Source organism: Setaria italica, chromosome VI (genome assembly GCF_000263155.2).
Source record: "Setaria italica strain Yugu1 chromosome VI, Setaria_italica_v2.0, whole genome shotgun sequence".
NCBI classification, from domain to species: Eukaryota; Viridiplantae; Streptophyta; class Magnoliopsida; order Poales; family Poaceae; genus Setaria; species Setaria italica.
The window spans coordinates 29594902-29611540 of NC_028455.1; the positions used below are offsets into that span (position 1 = coordinate 29594902).

A 16639-nucleotide genomic window follows, 5' to 3' on the forward strand; every position below is an offset into this window, starting at 1 on the left:
GCCAGAAGGTGTCTATAGTACTCTTATTATTGCTTAGTACATTTGGTGATCCGCTAGGACGAGATTCCTATATAGCTTCTGGAAGCTCGTTTCTTATTGGGCTTATGGTGTTTGAGATTCGTGCGCGAAACTCCCACCATTGGATTTGGCTCCTCCCTCAACCTTAGCTTCCCATCAACCCACCGCTCCTTCTCCCGCAGCCCGCACCACTGCCCCTCTCGTGCGTCGCGTGTTGACGCTCGTTATTGACACACTTTTACCCATGTTTATCTTCAATAATGACATAAATTTAATACCTAAACTATTGATTACATCTAATAAAATGGTCATTTCAACATGCGCAACATATTTTGGAGGATGTTCTATTTTTGCAGGGAATTAGACCTAAAAGCATATTTTTGGACAAAGCATTAAACGGACATCGAACCAGACGAAGACAAAGGCCAACAGGCCCAGGAAGGGCTCAAGCCGATCAGCCCAAAGGAGCCTAAACTGATCGGCCCAGAGGAGCCTAGGCCGATTGGCCTAGGGTCCTCTGGCGCCCCCTGACGCCCATCTTTGGAAAGCAATCCTTCAAGATGACTTAAGGGCTAAGTTTGTGAAGATATGGTAAGGATGACTTTGGTATCAAAGAGGAATCAAATAAGATCAAGCGAAGATTTGGAAAGTTATTGAAGATCAATCTTATCGCGAAGCTACCGACGTGTCGGCCCACATGCAAGTGAAAATAAGATTCCTAAGCATCTAAGAAGACTTGGAGACAAAGCAAGACGTGAGGGGCCAAAAGGAAGGCCTAGGCCAATCGGCCTGCGGGTTTCCTTCGGCCCCTCACCTCCAATTTTTGCCACGCGCTCTTTGGACTATAAATACCCCGAAAATCTACCGATCCCTATATCCAAGATGACGTACTTGGCATGAAGCAGCAGAGAAGCAGAAGGAGCTTGAGGGACACCTCTCTGAAGAGCCGAAGGTCGTGCAGTTGTCGGGAATTAGCGTAGGCGAAACCTTTGCCGACGTGATCACCCTGCGAGGAAGATCACGCTGGAGATCTGGAGCTAGGAGTCATCAAGATCAAAGTAGGATCCCGATGGTGATGTTTTGATGTACAATCATTCATGGTGAAGTAATACATGTGTTCATGTTCTTAGCGATCTAGATGTCTCCTTTGATGGTTTTATACTTTGTCGAGTTTGCTTGCTTTTCAATCTATTAATCGATAATACATTGCTTAGTATGTTCTTGTGGTCGTGGTGACCGGATTTGCATGCCTAATCTACCGATGAGTATAACATGTTCTTTTGATCGTGCCTTTAATCTATCTATGCTGATAGAGGGGATCGTGATGGGATCTTTCTTGTGTAAGATAGGGGGTTCCAAAAGCCGGACTGGAGGTATAGATTTAAAGATATTTTTTACTAGGATCATATCATGTGTTGCTTTGCTATCCATGCTCAGAATTAGATCTTATGCATAGTCTAGGTTGCTTTAGATTGGTTACTTCTACTCTATCTATTATCTGTCCGTACAAGCTTAGTAGATTAGATCTGAATCACCCATTAACACTAAGTCCATACTAACAATGTTGATTAAATAGATCTTGTGCTATAAGTTCCACGGATTGATAAATCTTGGGGGAGTACTCCGAGGGAAGAGCTACAACTGATCCGTGTGCTTGCAATTCATAAGTTGGCATGCTAACAGTCATCAACACCGTGCCACCGCTGCTCCTCTTGCCGGTGCCCCTTTCTGCCGCTCCTCCCGCCGCCACTGCCCTTACCCCCCCCTCCTGCCGCTCCCGTGCATGTTGCCGACACCATGGCTGTTGATGCGACGTCATCGACGAAGAAGAAGATACTAGCATTAATTTTTTTTTCAAAATTTTGAATTAAGTTCTAAAAAATGTTGAATCTAAATTTTGAAAATGTTGAATGTGGTATTGTTTTAAAAAATGTTGAAATAGCCGCTCCTCCCACCGCTAGATTGCGTAATACCCTACGTCCTGTGTGTTGGTCGGATTGAATTAATCTGGAGGGGGTCCCTGCCTCGCCTTATATTTTCGGGGGCAGGGTTACAGGTCGGTTGGTTACAAGAATACTAGTCGGATACGACTAGAAGAGTTCTACTCTTATTACAACGAGTACTTTCCTAATCCTCGACTAGTTCATGTCTTTCCATATAGACTACGTCGTTCTGCACCATGGTCTCCATGTCAGATGCGTCTCGGTGTCCAGCCTTATATTTAGAACTGTCCAAACTTTTTGGTGGGCCCATAAATGTATGTACGACACTACCAGGCATGGGTAACGAAGGTACTCCCTCTGTTCAAATTAAACGGAATTGTAAGTCGTTTTAGTTTTTATAGATAGAAAAGTCAAAAATGACATATAATTTGATACAAAGGGAGGGAGTATATTGCAAAGACCACGGTGATATCGTGAGTTCACGATAAGACCACACACTTGACGGTTAGTACGAGCCATACAATACAACTTTGTTGCTTCCATATTCACAGACATACGCAGGGGGTGTTTGGATGCGAGGTGCTAAACTTTAACAGTGTCACATCGGATGTTCGGATGCTAATTAGGAGGACTAAACATGAACTAATTATAAAACTAATTGCAGAACCCTGTGCTAATTTGCAAGATGAATCTATTAAGCCTAATTAATCCATCATTAGCAAATGGTTACTGTAGCACAACATTGTCAAATCATGGACTAATTAGGCTTAATAGATTCATCTCGCGAATTATGCAATTAGTTTTGTAATTAGTCTATATTTAATACTCCTAATTAGCATCCAAACATTTGATGTGATATGTGTTAAACTTTAATAGGGTAATCCAAACAGGGCCGCAACCACCGAGACCATAAGTGCAACACCTTATTGCAACTTTAGTATACACTCATATTCGGATTTACGTATAGCCACCGAGACCACATACACACAATACCTTTTATTGTGACTTAGACATACATGCAAGTAAGTGCTAAGCTTGCACTTTCTTGTCTCTCTCTCACACACTTACTACTAACTGCACTTGGAATCTCCAACAAAATAGTACGTAGATACGCGTACACCATGTTCCTTAGGACGTAGGAACGAGTTGGATATGGTAGCCTTGAGGAATCACCATCTCTGCAGCACGTAATACTTCCCCTCCTTTTATCTCGATCCATCTACAGAAAAGTTAGAATTCCCTATCAGAGCTGCAGATATATGTGTGCTGAAGTTGCACCCATAACACCCATATCTTTATAGAGGAAATTTCTTATCTAACACCCGGAAAAATCTCAATTCCTTCCTCGGTCCTGAATTTTTTTCTTCCTTATGTGACACTTGCATTTCTTATAGGACATTTCTTAACTGATGAAGTGTCATATATAGGGAGGAAAACAATTCAGGATAATGAAGGAATAATTGAGATTTTCCGGTGTCAAATAAGGAAATTTGCATCTGCATATTTATACATAGTTACGTACACAAATATTGGACAGTCATGTACCTGTATTTTGTCACCAAAACATGGAGGAAAAGTGAAATAAAAAGTTTGCTGAAGTCTGCCCCGAGGCAAAGCCTTATGCCTCCTCCGAACGGCATGAAATTCCTCTTTTGTGCTATTTGTTTCGCCTCGTCCTGAGTCTGATAAGGTCCAATACTTGTGTCATATTAAAGATATTCTGTTCATAGTTCAAAGTTCAAATTTGAAATGAATAATGCAGTTGTTGCAGTGTTCTCTACTAACCGACCACCTCCATGGATTAAATTTGAGTGGATCCTCAAAAAATTTTGGGTTTAGATGGACGGTCATGGGGCTAATCATCACTAGCCACCCCGCTGGAATTGTATAGCCTTCATAAGACATGAATCATCGAATCACCAACCGCATTGTGCAATTCTGATTTATTGAAATATAAATTGAACTATAATTTCCTTTTTTTCCAGAATTGTTCAGAAAGCATATACCTACCATTCACTTGCACGTCTTTCAGGGTTTTCCTGAAAATCCCAGGTGCGATGTTACCCATTCGAGTAATCTCGTTCATTACCTTCAGGTGAAACAAGCTCATCAGTCACGTTGAAGAAGTTCTGGCTGCAAAGCATCAGCATGGGCGCATAGGACAAATAAATGCTGAAAAACATTAAGCTACAGATACGTCAGAGTTGAGTCATCACCTGAGTAGTGAATGTCAAGGACTTGTATTCCTCCCATGTGAATCCAGAATTCTTGTCTTCTCGTTTCTTTAATATTATTTCGTGCTCCTCCTGGGAAGACACGCACAAAATTATATTTTAGGATTCAGTTCAAATGTTCAACTTCCGTAGGATTATTTGTGCTTTAATTTGTTTAATTTCCCGGCTAAGATCTTAACCTTAAGCGTTTCGACAACTTTAGGGTTGTCAGTGAGGAACTTGAAACCTATGGTGAGGGCTGCTGATGCCGTCACGAAGCTGCCAAATAAGATGGCAGCAAGTGCATCTATAGCAAAATTCTCGTCTATTAGCGGCTTTTCACTCCGCAGTTCTTCTACAAGTAGGTCAACAAGGTCGCCGTGTTTCTTCCCAGGTGTGCTTAGCCTCTCTTTCAGTATATCAGACAATATCCTATGCACGTTTCTCCTTCCCTGTGAGCAAAAATTTGAATTACAGTTGCTCGTGCAGACAAAACAAAAGTTAATAATTAAAAATGCATGAATTATTGTTGATTCTAGTCGAGTATACCTTCATGCATTTGTAATACAATGTCCCAGGAAAGTATATTGGGAAACTTAGCATCCCCCGGAAGAAGTCCTCGAAGTTCTTTCTCAGTTCTCTTGACTCACCAGGTTCCATGCTGATCATCTTCTTGGCGACCAGGTCAAATATCATCTGCCATGCATGTAAGTAGATCGTACAAATATAATCGTTAATCAGTCACAGAAAAAGGTAGTTAAGTCAAGTCGCATCACGCCGATTATAATTCTATTTGGCGTACTTACATCAGCTACCCCATCCTTCACCTCGATGCTTGGTTTGGCTGCCCACGCCGCAAAGCTCTGCCTGATGGCATCCTCCAGCTCTCGGATGAGCACTTCCCTGAGGTTTTCTACGCCGAAGAGCTTGGACGCGAAGCTCCGGACGAACTTGTGGACAGTGGCATTGAACTTGGTGACGCTCTTCTTGCCGAAGATGTTGTTTGCCGCCTCCGGGTACCAGCTTCGGAACAACTTGCCCTCTTCTTGAAAGATGAAGTGGTTCACCTCCGGGTCGAGGGAAACGACCACACGCTGCCCGGCCAGGCTGGTCTTGAACAGGGTACCGTATCTAGCATAGTAACGACAGCAACGACATGCATAAACTCAGCGCCAAAATTACAGTTCCTAGTCAGTTGTTCATATGAGCAGTGAAGCTATTTTGAGCCACGGGCCAGTGATGCATATATGTGGTACTCACTCTGTTCCAAATTATTTGTCACTTTAGTTTTGTCTTAAGCCAAAACCTCTCTAACTTTGATCAAGTTATAAAAAATATGTTAATTTTTACAATACCAGATAAATACACTGTCAATATATATTTTGTGGTGGACTTAACAAAACTAATTTAATGTTGTAGTTGTTAATTCTTGTTCTATAAACTTGTCAAATAAAGATAGAAAAGTTTGATTTGGAACAAAATTAAACTGACCAATAGTTTGGAACATGAAAAGTATAGCTTTCTTTCTTTCTTTTCCTGAAGAAAGGCTAGCACATGAGCTTAGTTTTATCACATGAGCTTAGTTGATAACACAAGTACAAATAGTAAATCCAGAGTGAAATTGAATGTTGAGTTGTCATGTCACCTCTCCAGTCGTTGTCGATAGTAGCTTGGGATGTCGAAAGAAGGGCTTGGTTTGAACAATTGGAAGGTCTCACCGACAATTGGGAACCCCATGGAGCCCGGAGGAAGGGTTCCTTTGCACGGCGGATTTGCCCATTTGTATGCCCAATGCACTAACCATCCGATGATCAGTGTAACACAACATAGGCTTGGATACGAGACTAGGAAACTCTCCATCATCTCTTCTGGACTAGTAGGAGAAAGTGATTGCAAGCTAGCTTTTGGCTGGTGTGCCATATTGCAGTCTCTAGCAGCTACTAAAAAGGAAAGGTGCCATGCATGACACTGCCAGTTTAGAGGTGTGGGTTTTTTTATTACAGGCAAGCACCTTTCAGTGTTGACTCTGAATTATATTACTTGCGCGCTGGAGGGTTGGAGAGTAGTGGAGACTACGAGTTATGTAAATTCCGCTGCAATTTTAAGTTTGCGCGCGCGCGCGCGATCCAATTTTCTAGCTTGTTGCGTGCGTCGGCGCCGTTTCCGAGAAGGTCAGAAGGAGACATAGGGCGTGATTGGTAGCCGGGATGGTGGCGTCCGGAGGACCATCCGGCATGATCTCGTGCACTTGGACGTGATTGGTTGCTCTCCCCGCATCATATGGCTGCACCCTCTCGTTCACTCCACCCCTCCCATCCCGCATCCCTCCGTCCGCCCAAAAATGACCTTCCCTCGCGAGCCGGGATGGCACGGTGCAGGTGAGCGCGCAGGGCCCATGTGACATACACCAAAAACTCTTATCCATACATGCAACCAAACACGATTCCGTCTCATACTGGACCAACAATAAAGACAACCAAACAAAGCTCGGTGCATGATTTCAGCCTGCCTCCCGTGAGCCTGAACCGGTCCTCCATACCGGCTCCCCATGCCTGGAGCAACCAATCACGCCCATAGCGAATAAGGAACAGTGGCGGTAGCTTTTCTTATGATTTTTGACCTCTCCGCCAGGCGCCAGAAAATATGGAGAAGGATCCCATGCACAATAACTTACACAATCCTATTGCATCAGCCTCTCCGTGATACAGTCTTAACGCAGAGTACATCGGTAAGCAAGGCAAATCGAATCAAATCAAATCAAATCAAATCAAATAATAAAAAGAAATCAGGTACACCTGGACTAATAATATAATCAGATACACGACGGACGGAGATCAGGTGCGGTGGCTCCTGCAACTGCAAGATCGCTTCAGGAAGTCCGTAATGCAGTCCTATGGCAGAGTTTATAATTCCACTGCGTGCGTCCGTTAGCAAGAAATCAGATCAAAAGAAATCAGTTACACATGGATGGGCACATTTGAAGTGCCAAATAGACTAAGTGTTGAAAATTTGCAAAAAGAAAACAACGGACTATACTGAATAACCCGGCATACATGTAGCTTATCGGGTTGACGGACGGGCGCCGGACGGGCAGCCGGCGGCGCCGACGCATACGACCTTCCAAAGCCCGATCCCGATTCCTCCTCCCGCATCCGTCCTACGCAACCGTCAGCGACGCATGGACACTCAGCGGCGGCGGCGTATCATACGAGCTCTCCATGGAGTTGATTGGGAGGAGCAAAAGACGGAGCACCCTGCCGGCGTAGTCAGATGGCGAGGGCAAGTCCGCTTCACTGAGAGTTGGAATTATATACTTTTCCGTTTTTATACCTCAAATTCAACTCAGTAACTTAAATTTGTGCATGAGCTAGAACATGATGCAGGTTTGATTTTTTTTAATAAAAAATCCAGCTTCAACCACCGGAGGAATTAGTCAACAAATTATTACACGTAGTAGTATGATTACACTACATGTGAGCATGACTATTATTTATACATTCATCACACATGATGCAGGTTTGGCTTAGATTTTTATTTAGAATTTTTATGTCAAGTTTGAATTTAAATCTAATTCAAAACTAAACTCTATCTTTTTAAATATTAGAAAAAAATGTATTTCTAAATCCTAAGTGCCACCAGGCGACCAGGATTAGGACCCAGGATGAAAGCTCGGCGATGCACGGGGGATTCACCCATTTGTACACGGTACACTCAATATAGTAACCATCCAGTCATCAGCGTCACACAACATAGAGCGGGGATTCACCCATTTGTACACGGTACACCCAATATAGTAACCATCCAGTCATCAGCGTCACACAACATAGAGCTAATTTTTTTAAACGAATAAGGTAGAAGAGCTGCTGATTATATATTAAAAAGAAGAAGAGTCCAGACTGAGCAAAACAACAAACATCACCACCGCTCGGATGGATTGGGACATCAAAATAGCCACACAACGCTATCGCACCACTTAAACTGCGCTCAACTCAACTCAACAACAACGATGGCCGGTTGGATTGGGACATCAACACGTGCTGTACCGCACATTATGCCACTCGACTCAACTCAAAACACGGTTGGATTGGGACATCAACACGTGTCGCACAATGCTATTACTCTGCCGCAGCTCTTCTCAACACCACCGCAAAATGGCCGTAACATCTCCGCAGCATCACCAGCTACTAGAATGTTGTCAACCGCACCACCACCACCTCTCTTTTTTAACTATTTTTGAGGAAAAGAAAGAAAGAAAGAAAAACGCCGGCAACCGCCACTGCAGAGTACTATACTAGAAGCTTTAGAGCCTGTGACGTACTATACTAGAAGCTTCAGATTTCGAGCAGCTTTAAAGCGTGTTGCGTCGTCCACGGTCAGTTTGGCTTTTTAATTAATTTGCTTTTAATTTGCGAGTTGGTATTATATAGTACTTTTCAGTTTTGACTCTGATCGAATAGCTTGTGCAGCTTTGGAATCACTCCTATCGTTTTGCTACGCTTTGTTTGACCATTTAGTGCAAGCACAATGATGTTCATAACTGATGAGCATCACCTTTCTTAGAAAGACTGAGAAGGAATCCGTGTGCAATAAAAAATTACACATTCCTATATATCCACGGGATCACGGGGAGCAATATAACATCGAATGTCGAGACAAATCACAGGTCAAATAAAAAAAGAAAACATATATATACGCTTGAGACCGCCTTCGCACGGCAACGAGTAGTAAGCCATGGACGAGCATAGAGCAAGGCAACCGCTCCAGTGCTCCACCTGGCCTGGATGTTTTCGCAAAGCCATGTCAGCAATGTCCTACCATGGCTGAGCTCCTCTTTAATTATTAGTTTTAAGAGCGATCACAGTTTAGACTCTCATAAAAACCACTAGCAAAAATAAAACAGGTTTCCTATATGACATCTAGAAATGTTGGTTTCTGCTAGCTACACCTATTTTTTTCCTTCCTCTTTGTTCTTTTAAGTAGCATATATGGAGGGAGGAAGAGGAAATTCAAGTGTTTTTTAGGCCTCACTGTACCGCAACCTCAATATCTCGTCAGACATCCGACGGTATAAGTCTGAAAATAATGATGGACTATTCATCAGTATAACTGAGTAACGCACCATTCATGGGTACTTCAAGTTTCTACAAGTCACCATCGGTCGTTAAATGTTTTTCATGTCCCGTTGAACCATAGAGTGCATACCGACTATAAATTCGTTGGTCGGCATAGACTTATACTGACGCCACTTATAACGACTAATAGCTGCGGTCAGCATAACTCTATACCGACGAATGATCCGTCATTACAACGACCTATACCGACCACAACGAAGTCGCTACTTTGGGGCTGTGGTATAGTGCCTCTACCTCCCAAATTTTGTTTATACAGTATAGTTAGGCCTCTACCTCCTGAATCCAATCAAATTCAAGTGCTAGCAGGCGGAAAAAAACACTCGGATGTTAGGTTGATAGGCCCAAAGAAAATGCTTACTTTCATTTTGTGCTGCATATTGTTGTACACATATATACCAATCAAAAAAGAATGTTATTTATTTTCTTTTTTCTTTCATTCAGTACACACACTTAAACTCTGAAGATTTACTATCTTTTTGAATTTTGATTTACTTTTGGAAATGATGTAGCTATATTCCATTTTGCTACATTTTCATACCTTTCGTACTAACAGCCAAACTAGTATATCGGTGACTGCCTCAATTTCCAAACTTCTTTTTTTTCTCGTGGGCATAGTCTTGTTTATTAGTTTCATTCATTTCTGGAATCTTGTAGCTTGTCTCTTGCCTTAGCGTAGCATACCGTCCATGTCGTTGTCGCTGCTCTTTATAGTTGTCCATTCAGACCGCCCGGTCCAGTCTGACACGGGACCAGGCCGACAAGGCCTGTTAATTTTCGTGCCGGGCTTGGCCCATCACGACGCCAACATCGTGCCGTGCCGGGGTGGCCCACGGGCTGCACCGATGGCCCAAGCACAAGCCCGCACTGCCTTTCCCATGCCGGGCTGGCCCATCGAGCACGACCGGCTTCGGGCCACCGCGAGGTACGGCGGGCCCCCGCGCCGCCGCCACTGGCCCCTCACGCCACCACCATCGCTGCCGGCCCCGCGCGCCCTGCCGGCCTCCCGTGCCCTTACCACTGCTCCTGGCCTCCCCCGCTCCCAGCCCCACGCCACCGCCGCCGCTACTGGCTGGAGGGGAGGTGGAGGGCCAGAGGTCAAAGGGGAGGCGGAGGTTGGAGAGGAAGGAGAGGATGGAGCAATGGAGGGGAGGATGGAGCCATGCGAGAGGTAGAGGGAGGCGGCGGTGGCAGCACTGCAGCAGATAGGGAGAGGAAGGGTGACGGGTGAGAGTTAGCAGCTAGAGATTGGCATTTATGTTGTGTTGGGTCGGTAGGGAGGTAGTTAACGGGCTATTTCAGGCCAGCAATAAAATCGTGTCGAGCCGAGCCGCTCGTCGTGCGGGGTGGTAGCCCATGCCCGGCACGAGCTACAGGCTAGGCCCAGGCTAGGTTCAGGTCAAAAGAACGGGCTCCGTGCCGGGTTAATGGTCACGAGCTGCATGGACATCTGATCTTCATCGTTGAGAAAATAGGAAACGGGATGTGGTGTAGCTGCGTGCAAATTTTTTTTTTTCGCGCAAAACGGAAGCTACACGCGCGCGCCAGCGCGCTTCCTGGCGCGCGACGCCGCGTGGTCCGCTGGACCCTTCCACGCGTGAAGATAAGGTTGCCTCCTTCCATCTTTCTCGTTCACAGCGAACACGCTGAAGGTTGCCTCCTTCCATCTTTCTCGTTCACACTCTCTTCCAGTTAATTTCTACCTTCTCTCTTTTTTCTCTCCCTTCCATAGCTATCTGCCCCTCAGCAACGCAAAGCTGGTGAGCAGCTGCACGGCGCCTCGGAGAGCAACGGGAAGCGGCCAAGCGGGAGCTCGCAGTGCGGCGCGGCGCGGCGTGGCGCCCGGTGAAGAGCTCGCCGAGAGTGACCGCCGGCGAGCATCTCGTGCGGCCGCCCTGCGAGCGGCACGAGCTCGGCGAATAGCGATTTGTGGGAGATACGGTGGCCTCGGGCGACGGCCAGCGTGCGACCCAGGCGACAGCGCAGCTGCCCCGGCGAAGCCGCGGCGGATGGATCCCATTTTCCCTTTCTCTCTCTCTCTCTTTTTGCCAAAGTTGTGTTTCTATATTTTTTTTTCGAATTCCTGTTCCAAGTTTTGTCTCCAAATCTTTGTTCCAATATTTCTCATCGATTTTTTCTCTTTCATGCATTTTCTGAGCATAATTTATGCACATAACTTCTTGTATGTTATAATGTTTTCATAATCTATGCTCATAATTTTTGTTCGTATGTTCATATTTTTTTCACATAAATTGATTTGAAACTTTGTTCATAATTTAGCATATAATTTTTGTATATAACTCTTGTAGTTCATAATTATGCACATATTTTTAAATATAACTTTTGTGTTGCATAATTTTGTGAGTAACTTTTGAGGGCAGGAGGACGGAATGGTCACAGATACAGAAGCAAAGATTCTCTGTTGATTCTAATTAGAAGGATTAAACATGAGCTAATTACAAAATTAATTTTCGCAAGATGAATCTATTAAGGCTAATTAATCCATCATTAGCAAATGGTTATTGTAGCACCACATTGTCAAATCATGGACTAATTAGACTCCATTTGTGCAATTAGTTTTGTAATTAGACTATGTTTAATACTCCTAATTAGTATCAAACATCCGATGTGATATTGCTAAAATTTAGCACGGTGTTCCCAAACACCAAACACCAAATCAAAATTGGTGTATGGTAAAGGATGAGATTAGAGAAGAGCCTTTGTCTCAAGAGGTGGGTTGTCGTCTTAAGTTGGGAGTTAGAGAAAATAGCAACGGCAAGCGGGAAATTCGCTAGATAGGGGATACTGATTTTTGGGTGCTGTCTTCCGATAAAGACCATGCAACACACGTGAAAAATAAAAACTGCATCGCTCTGACAAAGAGATTGCAAAGAAATGATTGTCCTATGACCATGTCCATGATCTTGATTCTTCAGCCTCGGATGAAAATGCTCCCCACCATCAACAGAGCAGATGCAATAGTTTTGAGTGACTCAGATGATGATGGCTGTCACGGTGTCATCTCAACCATGGAAAACTGAGCATTATTTCGGTTGGAGAGACGCATAGGTCTCGAAAATTCAACTAGGACTAATCTTTCGAGACTAAAGATTCATTTTTTAATCCCGGGTAGTTCACCTAGGACTAAGAGCAACTCCAAGAGGCTGCTAATCTTATCCCCAATACCCTTTTTAGGAAAAAAGAGAGAAAAAATGAACTCCAACAATCCACCTAAACCTTCCCCAATTTTTTAGCGACGCTAAAAAACAGCCTGCCACCGCGTATATTTTAGCGTTGGCGTTCCTCCCCCAATCCTGATTCCCGCACGCCCGCGCGTCCCTTCCGATGGGCCCAATACGATGACGTGGCCTGTGTTTGAAATATTGGGAGCTATTTATTAGCGATCTGCGGTGGACTAATATGTTTTGGGGGAAATTTTTTTCGGGAGAACCCCCAATACATAATTTTGGGGAAGAATTTTTTAGGATACTCTTGGAGTTGCTCTAAAGATCACCTTTAGTCCCAGTTGGTATTACCACCCGGGACTAAAAAGGTTCAAAAGTTTTTTTAAAAAAAAGTGGGCCACCACCGTCCTGCCTGCTCGCGTCGTTGCCCCCTTGTAGCTCCGCCTCGACCACCATACCACAGAGCTCCAACTCCATGCAGGAACAATCAAAACAATTAACACTTCAGAAATTGAAGCAAGAGACATGCTAACATACAACCAATCAATTCGCACAACATTTTGATTCACAACACATGAGTTCGATTTGATTCACAACATTTTGATTCACAACACATGAGTTCGATTTGATTCACAACACTACACAATCACAAATGAATAATTCCCAAACAAATCATGCACTACCACACACAAAGGAAATATTCAACGGCTTCTTGTATCCACAAGCTCCCCCGCTCGCCATCTCGCCTGCACGTGCGCCGGCGACAGCCGGCGGCCAGGGGCTAGCCGAGGAGAGCTTGTGTGCCCGCGTGGCCGGTGGGCCATGCGCCGGTGGCGGCCAGCGCCCTGGGGCCCGGCCGGGGAGAGCCCGTGCGCCGGTGGCAAGGGGCCAGCCAAGGAGGCCGCGTGCGCCCGCGTGACCGGCGGCCAGGGGGCCGACTGGGGAGGCCCCGCACGCCCGCGCGCCGGCGGCAGCTAGTGGAGGGAGGAGAGAGCAGGGGATGGAGGAGAGGAAGTGGTGGAGGGAGAGAGAGGCCGATGGTGGGGGAAGGATAAGATAGTGAGGAGAGAGATGAGGTCGGTGGGGTGATAAAGGTTGCCAGGCTGGTGTTGAGAGAGAGTCCATTGGGGGAATAAAGAAAGGAGGGATATAGTCCCGGTTGGAACCGCCAACCGGGACTAAATACCCCACCAGATTTTCTCGTTGTTCCTAACCATTACAACTGGGACTAAAGGGGCTCTTTAGTTCCAGTTGATATTACTAACTGGGACTAAGAGCCCCTGTTTGGAGCTACTTTTTTGACCCGGGACTAAGGTCCAAAAACGATCAAGACTTTGTAGCTGGATGGAAGGTCGTTTCTCTACATGTGTCTCTTAGTGTTGTGAAGGGTGTGGCTCAGCACATGACACTGGAAATTTGTTTGCACCCAATCCACTGAAAAAAACTTTAGGAGTGTTTGGGGAACAACTGGGTGGATGCCCAAATGAAACCTCGTTTCTTGCGTTAAAACTTAAAAAGAAGGTTTCGATGATCTGGGGTTCTTACAATCTCTTGTTACTTCTTACTACCAAGGTAAGGTCTTTATAGTTATAAGATTATCAGTTCAAACTTATTGCCTAAAGCCAGTGAGGGAAAGTTCTTAATTTCCACTGTGTCGACAAAGATGCTACTGAGGTGCAAAAGATATCAAATGGAAGCCAGATTATGTATTCAAGCAACAAGAAGATCCAACATGACAAAGAAGTTAACTGAAGAGAATATGATGCTTGCACAAGCATGAATTTGAGGCTCTGAACAGAAGATGGCAAGCAAGCTGCCTCTCTTTGGATTACAACATTCACCTCTCCTCGCAACATCCTCTAGTGGGTAGGCAGAAAAACAAGCAAAAGCTTTTCCTCCGGTACGGTGGCCTCAACTGTATGAATGGCAATGGGCACATTACCTGCAGGCAAAGGGTTTATCCGTGCCCGCGAGGCAAACCTTGTACCCATGCCTGCACCCACCACCCGTCATGGGCAAGAAGTTGTGCCCGCGCCTGTCACCCACAGACACACTCATGCCCGCCAGGCGTCAAAGAGGGGGAGCCGGGCGTCGGTGGAGCAACCTCGCGGCGGAGAGGTGGTGGCGGGGAGCAAGGGTGGGCGGCGGGGAGGTGGCGGTGGCTGCTTGGTGTGCAGGGTGCGGGCGTGCTACTGGGCCTGGGAGGATTGGGAATGAAGGAGGAACCCTAAAAAACACTTCTATAGTTGTATAGGGTCCACATGTCAGGCACTATGTTGCGGGTTTGCGGGTACAGGTAAGACATTTTTATGCCCGCTAATTTTTTGCCCGCGGGCACAAACTCGAACCCGCACCCGTGCCTGTGGGTACAAAATAGAACTCGTATCCTCGCCCTACAAGATTTTTGCCCACGAGCACGGAGGTAATTTGTGCTCGTTGCCATCCATACTCAACTGCTTTCACCGCCACCGCCGTCCACCCATTCCACCTTGCCACTGGTGTCCACCCATTCTACCCTGCCAATGTCGTCTTCCTCATCCAACATGGGAGTGGGAGCAGTGGGCAGGTGGCGGCGACAGAGAGGGCAGGACGCTTTACGGCTGAGCCATTCAGATATGCAGTGGTGGTGGAAGGCATGGGAGTAGGGCATCGCCCTCAACGCCTCGTCAGCATTGAAATCCTGAAGGCGGACGATGCACTCTGACTGCAACACGTCATTCGCTATCACCTCCTACAGGATGGCCTCGCTGGAGCGACGCGAGCACGCTTGCGGCTGTGATGGCCAGTGGTGGCTATGGCCAACCAGCGGAAATAACGTGGCTCCGACACCCATGCGGGCGAGAGGTCGGGGTCGTCGAGGCGGCCAGCGTCGGTTGCGACGGGCGGAGTCCGGCCATGCTCAACATAGACAATCCGCGGGTACCATGGGCCTTGCGGCACATCGTCGTCCATTGGAGGAGGAGAAGAAGGTTGATGGATCGATCAACATGAGCGAATAGAGCAACAAGATCAATCGAGTTGTTCACCACTTTGACTTACATATTGGCGGTGGTGACACCTTTGTCTTGATTTGGATCCGGGTCGGAAAAAGAACTCCTTGCCGCCTCACCAAGACTCTGTCGCCACCGGCTGCCCACGCCGGAGGAGGGAGGACGAGCAGGACGGCCGCCGCGTCGACGGCGAAAGCAGTTGAGCATGCTGGTGCCCGCCAGAGGATCGGAGAGCGTTTGCTTTCTGTTCAGAGCCTGAATTTTGTTGTACTACCAATGCATGCCATAGTGATCTGCAGAAAATTGCAAATAACAGAAAGTTCTGAACAGCAGAATAATGTTGAGAAACGAACAAAAACATGGCCTTTTTTTTTCCTTTTTCTTGTATGTAATCAATCAGAGAGGAGCAACAAGTTGCAACTGCCTCCACCATTCCCCTTGACAATATTTAATAATCAAGGATGATTTATCAGATCATACTCCTTAAGTTCCAAAAATTCAGCAACATACACACACACACACCCAAGAACATATATATATTGAATAATTGTATTTTCAGGCAGATATACATATCCTTTGTTTTCTTAAGTGTAGACTATTTAAAAAAATGTATTTTGATGTTATATTTAGGCTAGGAAGATACATATTCAAAATTGGATTTGCATTCAGAAAGATCACAATAACAATTGACCACAGATCTCAAGTCGAAACACTGCCCAGCATGTAACCTGGTATTTTCGATTGTTTTACAGCTCTCAACATGCATAAGATTTCAGCTCGCTGCAGATGCAGCACTAGTCTAGTCCTCTTCATTCTCCTCTACTAGTATGGTGCACCCCCTGTACGCTGTGGGGCAGGTCTGGAACGGGGTGGCAGCGTGCTCCAATGGCGCCGTAGCATGTGGTCGTAGCGTGAAGGAAATGAGCCTGGTGGTGGCAGAGAGCAGACATCGGACCACCGGTCCGGTCCGCCTAAAAGAACGGATAAGCAATCGAGCCAGGAAAAACCATTGAACCGGCGGTTTTTAGCAAGGGACCGGTATAAACCGACAGAAACCGGTACAGGCCAGAGAAACCGAGCGCAAAGGAGCAGCGAGGGAAAACGAGCGCACAACAAGAAAATAGGAGAAAGATGGGAAGTGCGTGCTGGGGTTTGACCCCC

The 16639-nt window shown here is 45.8% G+C and overlaps 1 protein-coding gene across 1 annotated transcript; it reads right to left on the reverse strand.

Annotated features, from left to right (window-relative positions):
* Positions 1–2890: 2890 nt before the first annotated feature.
* LOC101765469 (cytochrome P450 87A3) lies at positions 2891–6055 on the reverse strand. Its single transcript, XM_004974707.3, has 9 exons — positions 5820–6055; positions 4981–5305; positions 4724–4870; positions 4375–4626; positions 4178–4267; positions 3972–4050; positions 3747–3853; positions 3507–3637; positions 2891–3180 (listed from the first exon to the last, which is right to left on the reverse strand). The coding sequence occupies exons 1-9, from the start codon at positions 6035–6037 to the stop codon at positions 3090–3092; spliced, it is 1440 nt and encodes a 479-aa protein (XP_004974764.3). The 5' UTR covers positions 6038–6055; the 3' UTR covers positions 2891–3089.
* Between the last annotated feature and the right edge of the window lie 10584 nt (positions 6056–16639).